The sequence below is a fragment of the Wyeomyia smithii genome, chromosome 2 (assembly GCF_029784165.1).
Source record: "Wyeomyia smithii strain HCP4-BCI-WySm-NY-G18 chromosome 2, ASM2978416v1, whole genome shotgun sequence".
NCBI lineage: Eukaryota > Metazoa > Arthropoda > Insecta > Diptera > Culicidae > Wyeomyia > Wyeomyia smithii.
Genome location: NC_073695.1, coordinates 84,225,390 through 84,247,761, shown reverse-complemented (window position 1 = coordinate 84,247,761; position 22,372 = coordinate 84,225,390). Strand labels below are relative to the sequence as shown.

At 39.5% G+C, this 22,372-nt stretch overlaps 4 protein-coding genes across 7 annotated transcripts in view; 3 read left to right on the top strand and 1 right to left on the bottom strand.

The window, feature by feature from the left end:
- Window positions 1–1,156: 1,156 nt before the first annotated feature.
- LOC129721994 (N-alpha-acetyltransferase 60) lies at window positions 1,157–5,127 on the top strand. Of its 4 annotated transcripts, none has more exons than XM_055675149.1 (6): window positions 1,157–1,549; window positions 2,123–2,187; window positions 2,247–2,532; window positions 2,777–2,997; window positions 3,063–3,173; window positions 3,938–5,127. In XM_055675149.1, exons 2-6 carry the CDS (start codon window positions 2,180–2,182, stop codon window positions 4,074–4,076), a joined length of 765 nt encoding a protein of 254 aa, XP_055531124.1. In that variant the 5' UTR covers window positions 1,157–1,549; window positions 2,123–2,179; the 3' UTR covers window positions 4,077–5,127. The 4 variants fall into 4 exon arrangements, 3 of the variants coding, with proteins under 3 accessions (XP_055531124.1, XP_055531123.1, XP_055531125.1); XR_008727535.1 differs by lacking the exon at window positions 2,123–2,187 and adding an exon at window positions 3,415–3,521 and having other exon boundaries at window positions 1,158–1,549; window positions 3,883–4,086; XM_055675148.1 differs by lacking the exon at window positions 2,123–2,187 and having other exon boundaries at window positions 1,158–1,549.
- A 5,260-nt stretch (window positions 5,128–10,387) lies between these two features.
- LOC129719727 (uncharacterized) lies at window positions 10,388–11,683 on the bottom strand. Its single transcript, XM_055671124.1, has one exon. It carries the CDS (start codon window positions 11,681–11,683, stop codon window positions 10,388–10,390), a length of 1,296 nt encoding a protein of 431 aa, XP_055527099.1.
- Window positions 11,684–12,056: 373 nt separating this feature from the next.
- Window positions 12,057–13,000, top strand: LOC129719726 (uncharacterized). Its single transcript, XM_055671123.1, has 2 exons — window positions 12,057–12,715; window positions 12,848–13,000. The coding sequence occupies exons 1-2, from the start codon at window positions 12,057–12,059 to the stop codon at window positions 12,870–12,872; spliced, it is 684 nt and encodes a 227-aa protein (XP_055527098.1). The 3' UTR covers window positions 12,873–13,000.
- Window positions 13,001–17,175: 4,175 nt separating this feature from the next.
- The window catches only part of LOC129721993 (protein cueball), a 30,128-nt gene continuing 24,931 nt past the window's right edge, over window positions 17,176–22,372 (top strand). The window contains exon 1 of the mRNA XM_055675147.1: window positions 17,176–17,493. Coding sequence (XP_055531122.1) covers window positions 17,430–17,493 — 64 coding nt within the window. The 5' untranslated portion in view covers window positions 17,176–17,429. The remainder of the gene's footprint in view (window positions 17,494–22,372) is intronic.

Below are 22,372 nucleotides of genomic sequence, written 5' to 3'. Positions count from 1 at the left end.
AACCACTTTTCACTGCGATAATCGTCTTCTTCTTCCTCTGACGCTACCAACGCTCGCTGTCTGAAACATTCTTAAGCCTGTAGTACACTCTTTGACCGAGCGTCAAATGTTTGTCACTTTTTGACAGATAAAAATTTGGTCAAAGATAATTATTTGTCACTCTTAAATTTTAACGTGGGGCAAACACGGGCAAACAACAACCATGATGTAAAATAAATTTTACCATTATGTCAGAAGGTCAAATATTTGACCATTAGACAAAGAGTGTACTACAGGCTTTAAACAAACATGTCAAATGAGTATCGCCATCACGACGTTATTTTTCTCAAACGTATTTTGACATTTTTTCTAGAAATGAGAATTACGCACGTTGAGTGCGTGTATTCTGGAAATTATTTATATCATTGATCTTGTAATAATATTTCTCAACATAAATGAACGAAGTAGACAGAAATAGGCCGAAATAACATCGCTAAACGATTGACAGTGTGCATCTCTTTGATACGCGAGTGTCGTTTGACTATCCTTTTCTTTCTGTAAGCTGAGCGGCGATGGTTTGGTTGTTTTACATTTACGAGCGAAAGCCGGCTGTGACGCACGCTAAGGAAGCGAGATCAAATGAAAATGGTGACCGTTTACAAGCCTGTTCCGGACTATCCCGGGCTACTCTTTTTCTGTCCCGGACAGTCCGCGCAAGAAACAGAGTGCAGTTTTGAAGACTCCAACACATTCACACGTATGTGTCAAAATCAAAACAAAAAAATGTGTCAAAATCGGTTTGCTTTGATTATCGTTCTTCGCGTGTCAAACATCAGGTTGAATTTTATTTATTTTATTTTGTTATTTTGTCATTTTTCAGTAAATTGGCGAATTTTTCGTACAGTAGCACAAATGCGATAAAAGACAATGGCGATAATGACCAAAACAAAAGTGACAGTTACCTCTGGTATTACGCACACCATTGCAATTGCTCGGAAAGTGTTTTTTTTTCAGCTGCAAAGCGTAGTCCGGGACGGGATAGTCCTGCCGTAAAAACGAATTCGACATAATTTTTTACCGCCCAGATAATATTTGGAAAAAATACACGGGAAATGATGGAGAAACCCAATGATTCGATTTCACCGTGTACATTTTCTGAAATAGAGTCATTCTTATTCATTTTTACGTTACCGTGTAAGCAAACAAGTCAAACTTTCAATGCTAAGCTAATGGGTTTTTTTCAAACGCTCGGTTCAATTTTTGTTACAGATTTTTGCGACTATGCTAGCCGTAACAAACTGAAAACTTCGTGAATAATGGTTCACCTTATGTGAAATAAGAATTCCTTGTAAAGTGATGTGTTGTGTACGGTTGAGGCTGTTCTAAGCCAACATGAATCTAGTGCAGTTTTTTCTAGGCAGCCAAACAAAGGAACAGTAATTGCATCAATAGTGATTTTTTTGATTCACGGCGAAATCTCATGTGAACGATCGTATTGTGGATGAATATCGGTGTTCTCTTCTCTATTGGAGATTTAGGGTATACCTCTAATGGCGCAATCCTTTAGCTGGTAAGAATGATATAAAGTGCTGGGATTGATGAATAGTTTAATAGAAATCACGAAACCCTGTTTCGCTTTGATAACCCAATTACGAATCCTGGCCGAAAATCGGAAATCCTATTGGTGTTTTAAACATATATGGTTTCAGACATCCTATTCGCACCACACGTATGAGGACGGATAGCGCGATCTAATATTTTTGTCATCAACTCAATTACAATTCAGTGCGAGGTTTTTGTTCCTCACACAATAGAAGTCAATTGATTTATAAACTCCGGAGCCAGTTGATGTCAATTATCTGTGTGTTCCATTTTTGTTGTAGGTGTTGCACAGTAATAAAAAATGCATTAAAAAACCTACTTTATTTGAAAAGTTTTTTCAAAGAGTTTTGAATCATTGTAGAATAGATATGAAAGGAATGTTTGATTTTAACGAAAGAAAAATATGTTGTTTTTACTGTGTGGGTACTGTTTGTGTTCAACACTTTTAGTATTTATTTTGCCACAGACAATTTCAGCTACTTGCACAGCAACGAGTGTCGTGTGTTTATCATTGAATAATTATGAAAGTTTCAATTATTAGGGTGGAGGGTGCATGATACACAGTTGAATGCGTTTGAGACGGTAGCTAGAATTCGAAATGCAACTGTAAGTGAATGAAATAAACGGATGATATATCAAACTACGATTTATTATACTCCCTCCAGGTATCACCACAATCATCTAGGGCCAACGAAAACAGAGGACCAGCTAAAAGCCAAATCGGTTCCATTGTGTTCAGTGAATGATGTCCAACTGCGCTTCCTTTGCCCGGACGATCTGGAGGAAGTGCGAACACTCTGTCAGGACTGGTTTCCCATTGATTATCCGCTGTCATGGTACGAAGATATTACCTCAAGCACACGGTTCTTTGCGTTGGCAGCAGTGTACAATTTCACAATCATCGGTTTGATAGTGGCGGAGATTAAACTGTACTCGAAATTGAACAAAGAGGTAAGTAGAATAAGTGACGGCCTATAATCCGACCAAATATTAAAGATAAGACGTAGAACTACGCCTTACATTAATTATGCCAGTTCAAAATTGTGGAAAAACAGAATTCTTTTATTTAAAAGATTTGCATAACAAATCAATTAATTTTATATTTGTGCTAAGTCAATGTTTGTTTTTTGTTGAATTTCAAAATTTCCGAATTCAACAAAAATACAATAAATAGAGAGACCATTATTTATTCCAGGATCGCGGTATTTTATCGGAATCGATGGGTCGTGAAGCGGAAATCGGCTATATTCTTTCGCTCGGTGTGCATCGCAAGTACCGCCAAAACGGTATAGGATCACTATTGTTGGACTCTCTTATAAACCACCTGACGACGGCCGAACGGCACAATGTGAAGGCAATATTTCTGCATGTTCTCACTACCAACCAAACCGCCATACTATTTTACGAACGGAGAGGGTAAGTTTAAGTACAGCTTGACTTAATATTTGACCTTTGTTTAACCATTAAATCAAAACGTACAGATTCATACTCCACTCATTTCTGCCTTACTACTACTCGATTCGGGGGAGATGCAAAGATGGCTTTACCTATGTGTCCTACATAAACGGAGGACATTCACCGTGGACGTTATAATATCCTTTTCAAAGCAGAAATTTTGAGATTTTCATCCACATCGCTTGATTCGATCATTTCACAGCTGCATTTATTAACGTTCATAGCCTTTGCATGTGTAGTAAATTTTTATCAATTTAAAAAAAAAACGATTGTGCACATTCTTAATTTTTATCATAGGAAAAATTCCTTAACTGATAACCTTGTTCATATTTGTGCGCTGTAATTGGCGTTTGTTGTGTTTTATTTTCTGTTTTGCACGTTAGTTCCATTATTCATCTCAAATCGTAGGAATAATCTAAGACAACGCAAATATGATTAAAGCATGCTGCATGGTAGCTACCGGTGATTTATTATCGACTAAACGGGTATGTATGCGATATTAACTGTTGCATTCCGGGATATTAATTACTTTTACAAAGTCGTTAGATCATGCGAACAGTAAGTCTGTTCATTTTCTGATCCTATAATTTGTTAATTATGTTTTGATAATATTATTTATGCCTCATGGCAGATTACAATTACAGTTTTTTACGACAATTACAATAATTTTCTATTTAAATAGGAATTTCAATTTTTATCAGGTTGGTAAAGATCTCAACCTAGTATTTGATTCTTAGCTTTGTTCTGGCATGTGATTCATCGAAATATGTACATCTAACGCTTGCTTTATCTCACTCTTCATTGTTCGCATTGTTTGTTTTGCTTAGACGAGTACGATTTTTACAGCGAAACACGCTTGCTAAATACACATTCCACAATGAACCTTAACATACGGATATACTGATCATTTAAAATACTGGTGCTCCCTGGTGGTTACTGCTGGTGGTCTGTGTTCATGGATCAGCGGACGACTCCGGAGTGCGATTCGTTGGGTTTGTTATCGGACGATTTCTAGGTTTACATTTTCGCAAGACAACTGAGAGTGCGGAAGTTGAAAGCAATTCTAACTTCGTCTCTGTGCTATCTTGGAGCATTTGCATTTCGGTTTTTTCTCACATGACTCATTTCAAATAACAAAGTAAATTATTTGATAAATAATCTCACTAAACTGCGCAATAAAATTACAAAAAAATTTTTGTATTGTAAAAAATATTCATCATATTTTAGCCAACACTCTCAAACGTGATATGATACGAGATAACACAAATTCAAAAATTTGGAACAGTGGTTACATTCTTTAAGATCGGTGATTATTTAGTTCAATTTAATAAATGCACAAACGCGATTAGGATAAGCGAAAATGCTGGGTAACTTTAATTTACTCAGCCATCAGTTTTATCGCAGACAGTAGAGTAACTGTTGTATATAATTAGATATAATTGTTGACCAATAAATTGTTACTCCATTTTTGAATGTATTGCACATCAGATTAGCGTATTAGTTTGGTTCTGTTTAAATTCGAAGGAAGTCTTTCTAATTTAATTAAGCACAATGCAGGATCATTTTATTTATGAAACAAATGTTATTTATAATAGTTTACTTCAACTCCGCTCATACAATATTCACAATCCAACGTTCAACGATTGACATTTAATTGCATATCAACTGATATCAGGTTCCTTTTAAGGCGTTTATAACTTGCACGCTTCAAAGTAATGATCGCCAGTAATGCTCCAGTGAATAGAATGCATTTTAACTTCACAAACGTACAGAAAAAAGGTTTTTATTTAAACCAACACAACTTCGCGTCAAACATAAGCGTTTATTTTACGACAATAATGGCGTTAATTCCCGGGCTCCGCAGGCCGGCTATATATTATTTTTAAACATAAGTAACGTCGATTACTGTAGGTTTGATTGATCGCTTAATCGACGCGTCTTCGAAGACAAAAGACCCACAAAGCAGACAAAATAGGATAAGAAACTAATATTTAATACGGAAGAAGTTATTTATTGAATGATATGCACACTGAGCTCTTGAAAAGGGAACAAAGTTTAGTTATGCCAAAAATAAACGATGCAAAAAAGGAACATTCGGTTAACTTTGCGTGTAGTGACTTATCACTGTTTCTTTGTTCGTCTATTTTGTATTTTATTTGTCGAAGTTTAGGATAATTCCACTTTCAAATGCATAAAATCTTCCCACCACTGAACGGAACGGAGAACGATTATCGATCCAATGCCGAATCTAGAATACGTCGTCATGTCACTCGGTCTTGGGCTGCTATCCTCCAATCTCCCCTATCACCGATTTCGCGGACATCCAACGAGTGCGGGGCCTAGTTTGCCGCTAAGGATTAAACACAAAATCCTACGCTCAAAAACACCAAAAGCTCGCCGATCGGCCTCTTTCAGTAGAGTAGAGGGCGTAGTGGGAAGAATTAGTGTTTTGTAGAGTGCAAGTTCAGTACGGGTTTGCAGACTGCGGGACCTCAGCTGGTTACGCAATCCGTAGAAGGCCCTGTTTGCAGCTGCTATCCGCCTTTTTATCTCACGGTTAACCTCGTTGTCACATGTCACTAGTGTACCCAGGCAAATAAATTCGTCGACTACTTCAAAAGTTTCCCCATCTAACACCACCTCAGCACCAACATCCGTCGGACTACCACGCTCTCTACCAGCCACCATGTATTTCGTTTTGGCAGAGTTAATGATGAGCCCTATTCTCGCAACTTCTCTTCTGAGAGGTCCGAAGGCCTCTTCCACTGCTCTACGGTTGATACCAATGACGTCGATATCGTCCGCAAAACCTAGAAGCATGTGAGACTTCGTAATGATGGTGCCGCTCCTTTACACGCCAGCCCTCCGTATAGCACCCTCCAATGCGATGTTGAACAAAAAGTTTGACAGCCCGTCTCCTTGCTTCAAACCAGCTAACGTCATGAAGGAGTCCGATATCTCGCCTACTATCCTGACGCATGATGTAGAGCCTTCAAGGGTGGCACGTATCAGCCTAACTGAATTTGTTGGGAAACCATGTTCGATCATAATTCGCCATAACTCATTTCTCTTAACTGTATCGTACGCTGCCCTAAGGTCTATGAACAGATGGTGAGTCTGCATGTTGAATTCTTGAAATTTGCCGAGGACCTGTCGCAGAGTGAACATTTGGTCCGTATTGGAGCGTCCCCCTTGAAAACCACACTGGTAATCGCCAACCAACGGCCTTAGTTTTTGGAACAGAATACGGGAGAGAATTTTGTAAACGTGTTGAGAAGGGTTATGCCCCAATAATAACTACAGTCCGGGCGGTGGCCTTTCTTGTATATCGGACATATGAGACGCTCCAACCAGTCCGAGGGTAGTTCTTCATCGGACCACACTCTCAGCATGATCCGGTATCAAGCACGATACAGCTGTTCGCTCCCGACTTTGAAGAGTTCGGTTGAAATGCCGTCCTTACCAGCTGCCTTGCAGTTCTTCAGCTCTTTCACTGCTTTCATCACCTCGTACATGGATGGTGGGTCCACAGCTTTGACATCATCCTCAATCACCATCCTGTTCCTTTCGAGGTACTTTTTGACTGTTTGGTCGGTTGCATCGACCTCCCGGCCAAACGCACGCAGTGATGTAGCCACTTTTGACGTAGAACTACGTTTTTCTTTAGCCTACCACATAGGGATGTAAATAGGAAAACTATTAACGAAAAGGGGACGAAATATGTCCCTTTTTAAATGCTTATAAATCGGTTTGTTTTCAACCGATTTCCTTCATTTTTGCAGCAATTGTTTGGAAAATTATACACGCATCCACCCAAATGTAGAAAATTGTTGATTGATTATGCAAACTATTGTATTATTGATAATTGTCAAGCCTTGTTTAAACGAAAATTACGCCTTCTGATTGGTCGTTATATGATTGCTTCCCAAGCACGGTCGACAGAATCATATACCTTGCAATTGAAAACATGCTATTTGGCCTATATAAGAGCCTGTTTCAGCCGAAGCCGCTCATAATAGTTCTGGACAGCGACAAGTTGTCAACAGCAGTCGTCCTTCCTTAGCAGCAGCACTAGCCCTGTGGTTGGTCACCACGTCTCAGGAGCAGCGCGGTTCTTCTCAGCGTGTGTCGCCAGACTGTCATTATTCCCCCGTGTTAGGGCAGCATAAAGATCGTCATCACCAACAACAAAATGCCTTTTTTCAAGGCAAATAAACAAGTCATTGAAAGTTAATAATTTTTGACAACGTAAGCAAGCATTCTGTGCGGATTCCAGCAGTTACATCTGTCGCGGCCGTCTAATTTACAGAAGGTGAAATAGCTTCCACAGTGCATGTTGTCCGTGTATCTTAACTCCCCCACTGTTGGGGCAGCACAAAGGTAGGGATACCATCCGTCCTGATTTAGCAGGACATGTCCTGATTTTGAAGTCCTATTTGAGCGTCCTGATTTATTTTTATATTTTAGCATTTGTCCTGATTTTCTTCAGATATTCGACTTTGCTGTGTGGCAATAAGCAGAATTTTTCAGAATTGGTCAGTAAGTGTTTTCGATTTCAGGTCGCAACGCTCACTGCGATCGAAATTTTTCATTGGTTGAATCTCACTATAGTAACAAAAAGAATCTCTCTTAGTTGACCGTTACCATTAAGCATCTGGCATTTGTTAAGTTTAAGTTGAAACAGTTTACGTGTGTTGAATTTTCAAAGTATCTACTAATGCGTAATAATTCAAAGTGGTTCGATGAAAGTGGATGGCCAGAGATACACTCAGCTTTTTTACTAGGTATTTTTCTACACAGATTTTCGAATTAACGGTTTTTTTCATGCGGATTTCTAAATCGAAGGATTTTCAAATTACGCCTTTTTATACGCGGATTTCTTCATTAACGCGTTTTTCCACGAGGTACGTATCCCCGCGTAAAAAACTGAGTAAATCAAATATTACGTGTTATATTTGCTCATACTTCGAAGAATAGAATGACTTAGTCAAATTTGTGCCCAGAAAAGGTGTCCTGATTTCTGATTTCGACTAGATGGTATCCCTACACAAAGGTAGCGATCAGCAACCGATTTTGAACAGCAAAATGCCTTTTTTCAAGGCAAATAAACAAGTAATTGAAGGGTGAAAATTTCCTAGCATCAACACAAGCAAACATTCTTCGCGGAATCCTAGCAATCAAATTCTGTTGTAGTTTATTTAGTTAATACCCCCACTGTTGGGACAGCACAAAGGCTGCGATCAACATAACCGATTTTGAATAACAAACTGCCCTGTTAGAACGCATTCACAAAGGCAGTTAATTCGAATATGTAGAGCTAATATGAAGTCGATTCAATCAATCAGCATTAACAGAATTTCGTCGTCTCCCAGCTGCCAAGTTGCAACATGATGCAACACGCAACAACAAGCAAACGAAATCGCTTGATGTTACAAACCGCAATTAAATACGGGTTAAAACCGTTGCGTGTGTAAGAGCACCATCGGTGTTAAATCAATGGAAACAAATATCGAATGCGAATTGTGGAATAATTCGTCTAAAGAAAATTAGAGAATTAGACAACTGAACAGAAGGGCGTGGCCTATTACGTAGCACCCTTCGGCTATAAAAGAGTGTTTCTGGGAAAACTAGCTACATTCATTAGTCGGAAGGTGAGCTGGATGGACCGTCCACAACGTTGACAGCAGTAGAAGCAGATACAGCACTCAGAAGTAACAGCGGGTTGCGCCTGTGGCTGCCTTCAAACTAAATAAACCATTTGCGCTGTGGTTGGTCACCATGTCTCAGTAGCAGCGCGGTTCTTCTCAGCGTGCCTCGCCAGACTGCCATTATTCCCCCACTGTTGGGGCAGCATAAAGATCGTCATCACCAAATCCAATTTTGAACAGCAAAATGCCTTTTTGACGTAGAACTACGTTTTACTTTAGCATACCACACAGGGATGCAAACTGAAAAACTGGGACGAAATTTGTCCCTTTTCAAATGCTTACAGGTCGGTTGCTTTTCAACCGATTTTCTTCGTTCTTGCAGCAATCGATTGAAAAATTATACACGCATCTGCCCAAATGCAGAAAAATGTTGTTTGAATCTAAGAACTATTGCACTATTGAAAATTGTCAAGCCTTGTTGAAATAAAAATAGCGTCCTCTGGTTGGTCGCTTGCTTGCTGTGTGTGTATGATATGGTGTGATGTGTGTATGATATAGTATGATGTGTGTATGTGTGTGAGATATGGTATGATGTGTGTGTGTGTGTATGATATGATATAATGTGTGTGTATGTGTTTCTGTATGATGTGTATGTGTTTGTATGATATGGTATGATGTGTGTGTGTCTATGATATGGTATGATTTGTGTGTTTGTGCTGTGTATGGTTTTAAACTCGGCACGTTCGCTAACTTCTGAATCCGGTTCACGAAATTCACAACCCTTTATTAGTAAACATTATAACTCATTACCCAAGTAAAAATATTGGTTTTATCAAAGTTTTATAGCGCTCAATACAGCCAAAAAAGCGCTATAAAACTTTGTTAACCAGTTGTGTTAATAGGGTAATAAAACACTCAATGCATTTGTTAATAGTGTACGTAGTTCTACGTCATTTATGCGGTCGTGTCTTGGATACAACCTCCTACTTTTTTCCTCGGTTCCTCTTCAGCATCCTTTGGAGCTTCTTGCCGCTCGGGGTCGTCGGCCGTCCGGAACCGGGATTTTCTTCAGTCTTGCTTGGAGGGAAGCTTAAATAGAAATGAAGTATTCTAAAGCCTTTCGTGAGTTCAATGGTTACTGTTAGGTGGTAAAAAGTCAGCGGTCGCGTTGTCTCTCAACACCGCTTCTCAATCGGTGACTCCGATTTAGGCTACAAAGAATCTGAACCTGAAGGGAATCTAGGGATTTAGTGAATATGTCCGTTTATTGCAATTTATGCTATCGACTGAGGGATTTTATCAGGGGGTGTTTTTCGGCTTCGCAGTCTTTCAGCAATAAAACGAATTAATATCGCTCTTTCACCAACGTTTCGGTGTATATTGCACCTTCATCAGGGAATCCTGAATTTAGAAGACAAGACAATATAAAATTACAAATTTACACAACAAATGAAATCACAAAACTCTTACAGAACATAAATCGTTTTTGTCATACAAGCTTCGGCATCAGCATTCCTGTCCTATTTACTAGCTACTATTGTGTCAATATTCAAACCCGCTCTAATTTAAAGTTAACAAATAAACTATGCCACAAACTTCCTTCACTACTCTTTCAACCGCTAACTCAAATTCGATTCAAAATGGAGCGAAAAAGTGTGGACTAACAGTGGGTGCAATATATATTGGGTATTAGCTATTAGCTCTTACAGTTTGCTATTGGGTTTCGTTTGCTGGTGTGTGCGTGTTCTGTGTTGGGATCTGTTTGTTATGTGTGTGTAGTACGCCTGCATACATGGAGCTGAGATTGTCAACATCGGACCGTTTGTTGACTGCATGTTTGGTGTTAACAATATGACACTTATAAAATCGGGAGAGCTAATTTTCGTGTGTGCTGATCGATAATTTTTGTTTTTTTCTAGGTTGAAGTTATGATTTGCTTCGATGCTGTGGTGAAGAAGTGCCGTCTTCTCTTTAAATCGTTCGAGATCGAATTGTGTGCTGGGATCGTCATCGTTTTTGCCGCGGAGTCTTTCTATTTCATTGATTGTTGATCGGTGGCTGCTTATGCGTTTTTTCAGTTGGGTTGTGGTTAACCCGACATAGCTGGCTTCGCAATCGTTGCAGGGAATCCTGTAGATCACGTTATGTCGCATCTCTGGAGGTATAGTGTCTTTCATGTTGGTGAAAATTCTGCTGGCGGTGTTCCCGTATCTTGACGCTAGTGTTATGTTGGGGGAGGCCGCTTTTAATGCCTTACTCAGCCGTTGTGTCAGGTCATTCACAAACAGCATCGGTTTGTACACAACCGTGCCTCCATCGTCGGACGAATTTCTCGTGTTTCGTTCGGTGTTTCGGATGTTGCCATTCAACAGCCGATGTCGTAGCGCCGCTGGGTAGTGGTTCCGCCTCAACAGTTCATTTATGGTTATGTTAGCTGCTTCCTTCGGACTGTTTGTGGTGAACTGTCGGACTCTTTGGATAAAGTTTGCGATGGTATTCATTTTTAGATGAAGTGGGTGGCATGAATGAAAGTCTAGGAGGCGACCAGATGCCATCGGTTTGCTATACCACTCAGTACGGATGGTTTGGTCAGTTTGCCGTATTAGTACCATGTCAAGGAATGGTATTTTTCTATCTTTCTCCAATTCGATCGTGAATTGAATATTGTTGTTGAAACTGTTAAAAATGTTCAAAACGTCTGTGACTCGGTCCGGGGGAAGAGCAAGAATCAAGTCATCGACGTACTTTTTTAAAACTGGTGCTGGGAAGTCAATTTTTCTAGCGACGTTTTCCAGAAGCGATTCCATCACTAAGTCCGCTTTTGTTGGTGAGAGCGAATTTCCCATGGCTGTTCCGTGGATCTGCCGGAAAAACTTTCCTTTGTATGAAAAGTAGCTTCCATTCAGACAAAAATCTATTATCTCTAAGACTAAATCTAGGTTGATATCCGTGTTTTGCTTTTTATCCTGCCATCTGTTAATGATAATGCCAGGAATCATGTACGTTGGAATGCTAGTGAAAAGCGATGTAACGTCAAACGATACAAGGACATAGTCTTCTGGTAATCGAATTGAGTTAATATAGCTACAAAATGAAAACGAATCTTTTATGTTAAAGTCGCTCTTTATGGATGCCTGTATTATTTGCCCGACATATTTCGACAACATATATGACGGTGCTCCTATGTTGGAGACTACCGGCCGGAGTGGCATGATTGGTTTATGTACTTTGGGTAGACCATATATTCTCGGACATTGCGCTGTGGTCGTTTTTCATCGGTATGCTGTTTTTGCATCGATTAGCGCCAGATTTTGAAGGCGTGAAACAAGGCTGTTGTTCGTTTTCTGATGGCCCCACGTAGGATTCGCTTTGATGGCCAGGTACGTTTTCTTATCTGACACTGTTGAGCTGTTGAGGCGGAACCACTACCCAGCGGCGCTACGACATCGGCTGTTGAATGGCAACATCCGAAACACCGAACGAAACACGAGAAATTCGTCCGACGATGGAGGCACGGTTGTGTACAAACCGATGCTGTTTGTGAATGACCTGACACAACGGCTGAGTAAGGCATTAAAAGCGGCCTTCCCCAACATAACACTAGCGTCAAGATACGGGAACACCGCCAGCAGAATTTTCACCAACATGAAAGACACTATACCTCCAGAGATGCGACATAACGTGATCTACAGGATTCCCTGCAACGATTGCGAAGCCAGCTATGTCGGGTTAACCACAACCCAACTGAAAAAACGCATAAGCAGCCACCGATCAACAATCAATGAAATAGAAAGACTCCGCGGCAAAAACGATGACGATCCCAGCACACAATTCGATCTCGAACGACTTAAAGAGAAGACGGCACTCCTTTACCACAGTATCGAAGCAAATCATAACTTCAACCTAGAAAAAACAAAAATTATCGATCAGCACACACGAAAATTAGCTCTCCCGATTTTAGAAGTCTGTCATATTGTTAACACCAAACATGCAGTCAACAAACGGTCCGATGTTGACAATCTCAGCTCCATGTATGCAGGCGTACTACACACACTTAACAAACAGATCCCAACACAGAACACGCACACACCAGCAAACGAAACCCAATAGCAAACTGTAAGAGCTAATAGCTAATACCCAATATATATTGCACCCACTGTTAGTCCACACTTTTTCGCTCCATTTTGAATCGAATTTGAGTTAGCGGTTGAAAGAGAAGTGAAGAAAGTTTGTGGCAGAGTTTATTTGTTAAGTTTAAATTAGAGCGGGTTTGAATATTGACACAATAGTAGCTAGTAAATAGGACAGGAATGCTGATGCCGAAGCTTGTATGACAAAAACGATTTATGTTCTGTAAGAGTTTTGTGATTTCATTTGTTGTGTAAATTTGTAATTTTATATTGTCTTGTCTTCTAAATTCAGGATTCCCTGATGAAGGTGCAATATACACCGAAACGTTGGTGAAAGAGCGATATTAATTCGTTTTATTGCTGAAAGACTGCGAAGCCTAAAAACACCCCCTGATATGTCCGTTTATTGATCCATGGTGCTGATAGGTTTAATCATTATGATTCTAGCTGCTCCACTGTCTCGAACAAAGTGATGGTTAATATCAATATGTTAGACACGTTTTGACTCCGGGTTTCGTGCCATTTTCTGTTATCTTCGTAGATAGGAACTGGCGCTCCAGCTTTGTGACATGAACGATCAGATAGGCAAGAAGGACATATACAAGCCGATGATCAGCCCGCACAGCCTGCACACCGTGACGAACGAAAACGGCCAGCGATGCGTCAACTTGCAGCTTTCCAAGGACTTGCAATCCGAAGTAGGTATTTTCTTTCTCCGAAAGAACACCCACAAAAGCACCTGGAGATCATCTTATCGACGGCCGGTTCTACTTAGACATTACAAACGTACGCACCAATCGCGGTGCTAATATTGGCTCGGTCCACTAGATAGCTGCGGTATCTTTACGCTCAAAACTGTTAACCGTATACCACGCGTGACATCGCTGAACCCCGCGGCCTAACATCAAGCAGGTCCGGGACTCTCGGGCTGCGGACGAATATGCGCAACAGCTCGAAGCGGTATTACTCACGGAATTCGAGCTAGGCGCATCGCCTCTCAACGACGGCCTATGCAGCATTCACACAGCTATCGAGGAGGCCGCAACGGCGACACTAGGAGTGGCAGAAATCTACCTGGGCAGGTCAACGAGAGAGAACAAGGTTAATTACAAACGAGCACGGAACGAAATGACCACGATACTCAGACGAAAGAAGCGTCAGTAAGAGGATCGTGAACATGAGGAGCTGGAGCAGCTGTACCGTGCCACTGATACGCGGAAGTTCTATGAGAAGGTATACCTGTCTCGCAGAGGTTATGTGCCGCAAGCCGACATGTGCAACGACGCGGTTGGGAACCTCCTCACGAATGGAAGGAGTACTTCGATGGACACCTGAATGGCGATACAGTAAACAGAAACGGAGCGGAACTGTCCTAGGAGCACCAGCAGCAGATGACCGAGTATCAGCCCCCGATGTTCATGAAGTTCTTGGTAAGACCAAAGCCGCAGGCAAAGGCGCACTGGCGAGCGAGCTCTTCATACATAGGAGAGAGTCACTGGCTAGAGCAATGGGTCCTTTCCTGGACTTGGGAGGAAGGAAAGCTGCCAGACGAGTGGATGAAGGGAGTCGTCTGCCCCATCTGCAAGAAGGGCCACAAGCTGGAGTGCCGCAGCTACCGCGGTATCTCGCTTATCAATGCCGCCTACAAAATACTCTCAGAAATCCTGTTCCGTCGTCTATCACTTTTACCCGGAGGGTGGGCCAGTACCAAACGGGCTTCGTAGGAGCTCGTGCCATCACAGATCAGATGTCCTCAATCCGATAGATGTTACAGAAATGTCGCAAGTACAACGTGCCCACACATCACATCTTCATCGACTTCACGACGGCCTAGGATACAGTCGATCGAGAACAGCTATGGAAGATCATGTACGACAACGGATTTCCGGATAAACTGACTCGACTGATCAAGGCCACGATAGCGCAAATGGTGCATGTTTCGGGGATACTCTCGAGCCTTTTTGAATCGCGCAAAGGGTTAAGACAAGGTGATGGACTCGAGTGTGACGAGACACGAAGTTAACGCTGTACAAAACCCTGATAAGACCGGTAGTCCACGACAATCGAGACAACAACGCTTCTCGCGGAGGACCTTAACGCTCTTGGATTTTTCGAACGGAAAGTGCTGCGTACTATCTGCGGTGGAGTACAGACAGACGACGGAGAACGGCGACGGCGCATGAACCAGGAGAGAACCCCGTTGTACACTTGGCGCAGGTCAATAGGTTGCGGGGGTCCGGTTACGCCGTAAGGATGCCGGACGACAACTCTGTGGAATCACTCCTCTTCAGCAACATTGCTGGCACAAGAAATAGAGGGCGCAGCGTGCACAATGGCTCGACTAGATTGAAGGAGACTCACGGGTGATGAGACGCCTGGAGAACTGGCGAAACACAGCCCAAAACCGAGCAACATGGCGACAACTTCTTGATACAGCACGAGCAAAAGTCTTTGCCGACGTTTTAGCATATAGGTGTCTTCGGAGAAGTTTTCTAATATGCGATTTTAAATATTTTAAGAAATTCGTTAAAAATGTTATTAAGGGGGTATTCAGTCAAAATAAAAGCAACATCTAGTTGCAAGATATCAAATCTAGGTCTTCGGCAAAGTTGTAGAACTATAAAATTAATGAATTTTTCTCGAAGACACTTAATGTCTATATTGTAAAACCATTGAGTTATAGTTGAATTTCTGTCAACACCCCCTTAAAATCAAGTTTCTCGAGTTTGAATCGCATTTAATCAAGTTGACATATTCTACAAAGTTGATGATATCATCAAGATACACAACTTTTCTTAAGACATCAATATTGTATATCGAATTGTTTGCTCAGAAAAATAATTTTGAGTCAAAATTTTACTCATTTTTCTTTTAATATATCTCAATAAACGGCGAAAAATCATGGCCGGGTATGATCGGGTATTATGGTTTTCCCAGCAATCTTTTCGATCATACCAATCACATTTCTGATGACCTTGTATACGGATTTCACACTAACTCGATCAGATGTTGGCAGCAATCATTAAATTACTTCCAACAAGGAATCAACCACCGTGTGTATTATGAAAATGATTTCTAGTGTATATATCATTTTACATAATTAAAAAACATGTGCAAAAGTATACGACACAAAATATGTGTTCCAATTTTCGAGTGACTTTACGTGCTAATATTTTCCAGTAAAATTTTAAATCAGCGTTACTCCACATACATAAGATGTATGTGGTTAATCGATACTTGGTACTGAGAACACTACAACAAATTAAGTGAAAAGTTCGCCAAATATAGCATAAGTATCAATAATTTAGCATTAACATTTTAATCAAAAATCTTTGATTTGTATCACGTGCTAAAAAGACTGTATCACCAAATTTTCATTGTTGGAAACCAGTAAAATTTTGCTGATTTTTGGTGTGCTGTGTTTCCAGCAATCTGTTCAGCAAAATAAAATTTGCTGATTATTCAGTAATGCCCAATTGCATAAAAGTGACAGATCGTTTGCTGTATGTTCAGTAAAACAAAATATAACTTGCTGGTTGTCAGCTATGACAATTTGCTGTACATTCAGCAAAGCATCAATCAATTTACTGGTTAACCAGTTAGCTCAAGGGAACCATGTTTCCCTCAGCCACCAGCTTCCATACGCCCATCGGATCATAGCCAAATTACTGTTGAACTAGAGATATATGATTATCATGTCAACTTTTAAGTTTATCTAGTCCAACAGTGACTTAGCTATGGTTTCATATCCGCTATCAGGAGCTTAGCGATGATCCGGATGATCCCTTACCAGCTGCACAGCGATTTGGCGCGTTTTATTAATGACAGCTTGACGTAAAATTTTTTGACATATCAATTCTTTCGCTGGATTCCAGCAAACATTCATTTACTGTTTTCTGTTCAGCAAATAGTTTTGCTGTATTTTCGCGAATCACTGAATCGATTACTGGTTACCAGTAAATTTATCAATGAAATACTGGTTTACAGCAAAAATAAAATAACTGAACGAAATTCAGTAAATTGTAGAACTGAATTACAGCAAATTTTAGAAAAAAATGCTGTGATTCAGTAAACAAATGGTTTGCTAATACACTTTCAGCAATGTAATTTGCTGAACCAAAAAGAGAAATTTTGGTGTGATACTGTTGTGACACGAACACAAATATAATATGATATATGGACATGCCTTTCCTCTGAAACCTTCATTTTTCAATGACGGGGGCTCGTCCCACTCTCGCTGCAAATGGATGAATCTGATTCGTTAGGTGGAAATTTGCTAGCTAAACCGTACAGTGAACACAGTGCTGCTGGACCCACATACTCATATGACTTTACCCCGATGAATTTAGTCGATATCGGAAAGTTGAAGAAGTCGGATGTGTGCATCGTGAACTAAGCTTCGGCTCGTTTGGTCGTATTTAAACCATCTATTGGTTTCGGTTTTTGATCCTCTGCCACCACCTAGTGGCAGTGTTTTAATTTGGCATTCGGTCCTCCTACCGAAAGTGGTGTTTTAAATGCTCAGATAACAGTCGATAGTTATCTGAAATAATAAAGTCAGTTTCTTAAAAGTTCTGTTTTGTGCTGTGTAGAGTGTTTTAGTGCTGTTTGAAAAATGAGAAATATTTTCCAAATTCTCAGTTTCCTGTTCATCGGTTATGTCACCGGTCTTGAATGGGGTAAGCAACTAGCCAAAAGTTGAGCTAAATCATGTGAGGTGTGCTTATCTAAAAATAATTGTGCCTTAAGTTTTTTGTTGTGAACGTAATCGTGGTGATATAGTGGAACTGATATTGACATGAAATAAAGTGGTAACATTTTTTTGAGAAAAAAGTCTATCTGAGCAGAAGGCACTAAGTAAACGAAGTTTCATGTACGATTTATTTCTAATTGCGTCAATAGTCGTGAAGGTGGTATCATTGCTACCACATGCCACAGTTACGACAGCATTGTGATGACAATTCGATAAAAGTATAGTCTTTTTCAGCAACCGGTGAACGCATTTCGTGACATTGTTTACCCCCATCGAAAGTTTCGCGTGATAATTTGTACGCATTTGTATTTGTATTATAGTTTCTAAAATATGTTTATTTTTTGTTTACACATGCTTTGCATTTACAAGTCTGCAAGGGAATATTCTAAGCTGTGATTAGCTCTGTGAAATAGGAGATGAGTGCACATGTATCGTTGCGACAAATATTAAAATTAGTAGTGATGTGCTGATCAATAACTTTATTATGTAACATTTAAATGTAAATGATTTAAAATTACTGATTAATATGAGATTATAATTTATCATGATGTTCTGTTCATTTATTTTGAAGTCTTTAAATTACTTTATATTCACTTGTGTTATTAATAGTTGCAACAGATTGTTATCCTAATTAATATCTGTTTTAGCAAATTTAAAAGCTAGAGAACTAATCAAATGTAGCCCCTTATTTTGAAATATTTTAAACTAAAGCAAACCATTGCAACCGTTGCAAATTTGCAACTAACTTGAAAGTTATATGTACGTGTATAACGCAAGTGAATTTGTATACCTGGCAGCTCTGATCCGACGAAAGACGACAGCTCATGAAGCGATTCACCGTCGCGACGCGATGCACATTTTTCTGCCGGACAGAAGTACCACAACATCGTTGAAAAAGACTACAGCTATGTTCATGCGCCATAGCAACATAGCGCGAAGTCACGTAGACCGTATTCACGCGTTTTTATGTTGTCAGCTATGTTCAGATATGGGTACATATCGGGTTCGCAGAATTTCGCAAATTTATGCATGCATTAGAAAGAGAAGCTTTGTTCTATTTACCCCGCAGTGTGTTTAATTCATCTTCTAAAGATTGCAAAAGTGAATACTTGTGCAGATCGAATATATTACGATTGCAGAGCAAGTTTGTGTTATCGTTTACTGCCGTTTCAGGCATAATTGTCCCAGCGCGCATAAGGTTTGTGTAACATGGGACAACTGTGCTTGGAACGGCAGTTTAGGCATCAAATCGAGAAAAACGCATTTGAAAGTTTTTTGTCGGTACAACATATTATGACTGTTCATGACAACTTTTTTATTGAGTATATCACCCTTCATATATGCTGGAACCTTGCCGTTGAGTTGAAACAGAGAAATCTGTAGGAAAATTCCATCCGCCACATATTTTTAACACAGTAGCCGGTTTTTCAATTATAAACGAAAGGTCAGTTGACAAAACGGTGTGCAATTGGGCTAATATCCATATGATGTGAATTATATCGTACTCGTTGGTGATGAGAATGGTTTTAAATCAAATAAAACAACACGGAAGCGCAAGTGAGGATGAAAAGGACGACGAGACAATTGTTACGTGCAGCAATATATTAATATAACGAAAATATTATTATTCATGGTAATCTCACAATCCACTTTCCTCTTTTTTCTCATCAAATCCAAAATGAAATCTGAATCTTCTCTTTATTAATATTACTCCTAATCAAAGAGCTAAATATCATTGTTTTAAATGTAAAGATTTATGACAGAAGGAAACAGTCACACGTTTTGATCATTGGGTTCCGCAGTACAACAAATAAATTTTTGTAGCTTAAAACATTCTTCGTGGAAAAGTCAAATTTAATGCAAGGGCCTTACGATCGCTCACCTGTCGCCAGTAACCACTAAGCTACAACACACTTTCGAAAGCTAGAAGAAACACAGTTCAGTAACAATACACTGGTTCGTGAACATGCCACATGTTCATATAGGATATTGGATATTAGCCAAATTTTCAATTATTTTGGATATTAGCCAAAATTGTTTCACGTTTACTGTCTTCCCAAATGCATTTTTTGACAATCGGCTTCCGTAGGGACCTTGTTTAGGGTGTGTACCATCACGAGAAACTGTTTTCTCGATTTTGGTAAAAATGGCATATTAGCCAATTTTTGAATTATGGGCAGTTTACGTCTTGATCAAAATGTAAACAAACTGTGTGAGAATTTATTTTCTCATGCTAACGTCCTCTAGCAGAGAATACCTGTGAGATAGTTTTCCGAAAATCTGCTCTCTCAAACCGGAACTCGAACATATTACAGCCGGCTTATTAGACTGAAATCGGCCATTGTGAGGCTTAGCCTTAATAATTTTTCTTGACGTTGGACTACGTCTTCGATTTTTCTACGGGGAGTTATGATGGGGAGCTGGCCAAATGATAGGTTAGATTTCAAACGGCAATAACTGTATAACTACATAATGTATTACAATAATCAATACGTCGTTGCATAGATAAAATGTTGAACAATTTTGAGATTTGTTAATTATCATTATGATTTCATTACTCAGCGGTGGAAATGAATGAAAAGTTTTAAGGTCGAATTTTCGTGAACAATGAACCAACCACGTGCGAGCTTCCATGAGTCACTAATTTGAAGTCTCGAAAGCTAAAGCTTTTTCGTAAAGTCTTTGACTATCTTTTTTCTCAATCATTTTATTGATCTGCCGTTAGAACGTATTCAAAATTGACTAATAAGTCAGCAGTATTGCCACAAGCCATATGCTGATCATTCGTCAGCTATCAGTGCAGCAAAACACGATTTCTATTTGTGCTCAACCAAGGGAAAACTACTTATTAAACAATCATGGCCGGCAAAATATCAAAAGTATAAACTTTTACTTCCAAAAAAATATAACTGAATAGAATAGCTTCAGTTTCAGATCCGAACGATACGACTACGCGCTTGTCAAGGCAGACTTTGTAAATAAGAAGCCTTTTTAAACGGCAATAGTTTTCTATTATCTACCATAAAATCGGAGTTTATACACGTATATCACTCATTTCTTTTAATGACATTAGTAATTGGGAATGGTCTCCACCGTCCTAACAGGCGACTGTCACAATCACACGTTTGATCGGGTTCAATTGTACAGCAGAAAAAAATCAATCAATCAATGCCGCCAATGTTTCTGTACGGTGCTGCGTGTATGCATGAACGGTTGGCGAATGGCACGAAATTAGCAACACAAATTGAAGCCTTAAAACGATTCGCGAAAGTGCCGCGTGCAATCCGCAGCATCGAGAGCTAAAAGTTCAATGTTGCAACGGTCGATTGCTCTCGGGTAGGTTTTAATTCCCTTGTTTTATTGCTGGTTCGGTTAGAGCCGCCACTGTGTCCGTAGAGGTCATTTTTTTCGAAACCATTAAGATAAGACCAAGCAATTGGGAGACATTACTAGTTTTGTCTTTTGGATCTGTCATTACATTCCATTTGCAGAGAATTGCGACGACTTTTAATTATTCATTCAATTCACCTAGACTTTGCTAAGTATTCAGATACTACTTACCCTGTTTGATTTATTTTGACGTGGAGTAATAAAAGTAACATGGAGCCACAGTTGTTTCCAACTGCTGCAGAATTACCATGTATATTTCTGGCTGCGTCATCAATATCACGTTTCTACGCTTTAACATCTACACACTTTAGTTAGGGTGACTTAACGTTTATTCAAATCTGATGTTGCCTTTCTCACTTGAAGAAGGCTATAATTTTTCGTTGAAAGTTAACCGGGGCAATCCACGCGGGTTTGAAAATCGTATCAGAATACATAGCTTGTATCACTGTTTTTAGAACGATTCAAACAATACTAAAAAAATGAGGGCCTGAAAACCCACACAAATTAGACCATCGGCACAGGTATTTTGTTTAACAAATTAAGTGTGTTCCACGTTACGTTGGTTGACGGAAAAACTCATGTAAGTCTATTAACCCGTAAAGACCCGGGACGAAACTTGTTTTTTGAAAATGCTTGTTCTCAGCACTGGAATGGCCGATTTCGGAAAACTTGGAATTTTATTCAAGGGGAATAGTTGCTCTGAGTTTTGGTAAAGATGCCACCCCTCTGGACCCCTCCCCGTTTTTGTGAGACTCAAATATGTCTGTGTTTTTTTCTAATTTTTCAAACAGATTGAGCAAACACTAGGAATTTTCATACGTATCAATTGCTCCATGTATCAAATCATGTCAGGTAGATGAAATATAGTATGTATGAGTGAATTTTGGAATTTCTAAATTAAAGATTTATTTTAGCATGCACAGATTTGGAGAAAATCAAGTTTTCATAAGAACTCGTATTTTAGTGAATTCAAACTCGTTTTTCTCTAAATCTGTGCATGCTAGAATAAATCTTTCAGCATCTTTGGATTCAGAAGACGTTACTCTAGAAATATAGAGCATGAAAATTGAAGAGCTAAGTTGAAACCTACTGTGGGAGACTGAGAAAAACAGGTTTCTATGAAAATACGTACTTTAGTGAATTTAAACTCGTTTTTCTCAAAATGAATTTTTTTTTGAATTTTTATAAAAATACGTAGTTTTGTGAATTTGTACTGAAATAATTTGGAAACTCCAAAATTCACTCTTACATACCATATTTCATCCACCTGACATGGTTTGATACATGGAGCAATTGATACGTATAAAAATTCCCAGTGTTTGCTCAATCTGTTAGAAAAGGTCATTTTTGTCCCCCAGCCATTTCGAAAACGCGTCAACTTACGTGAGAGTTCGCATAGTAATTGCACATTATGT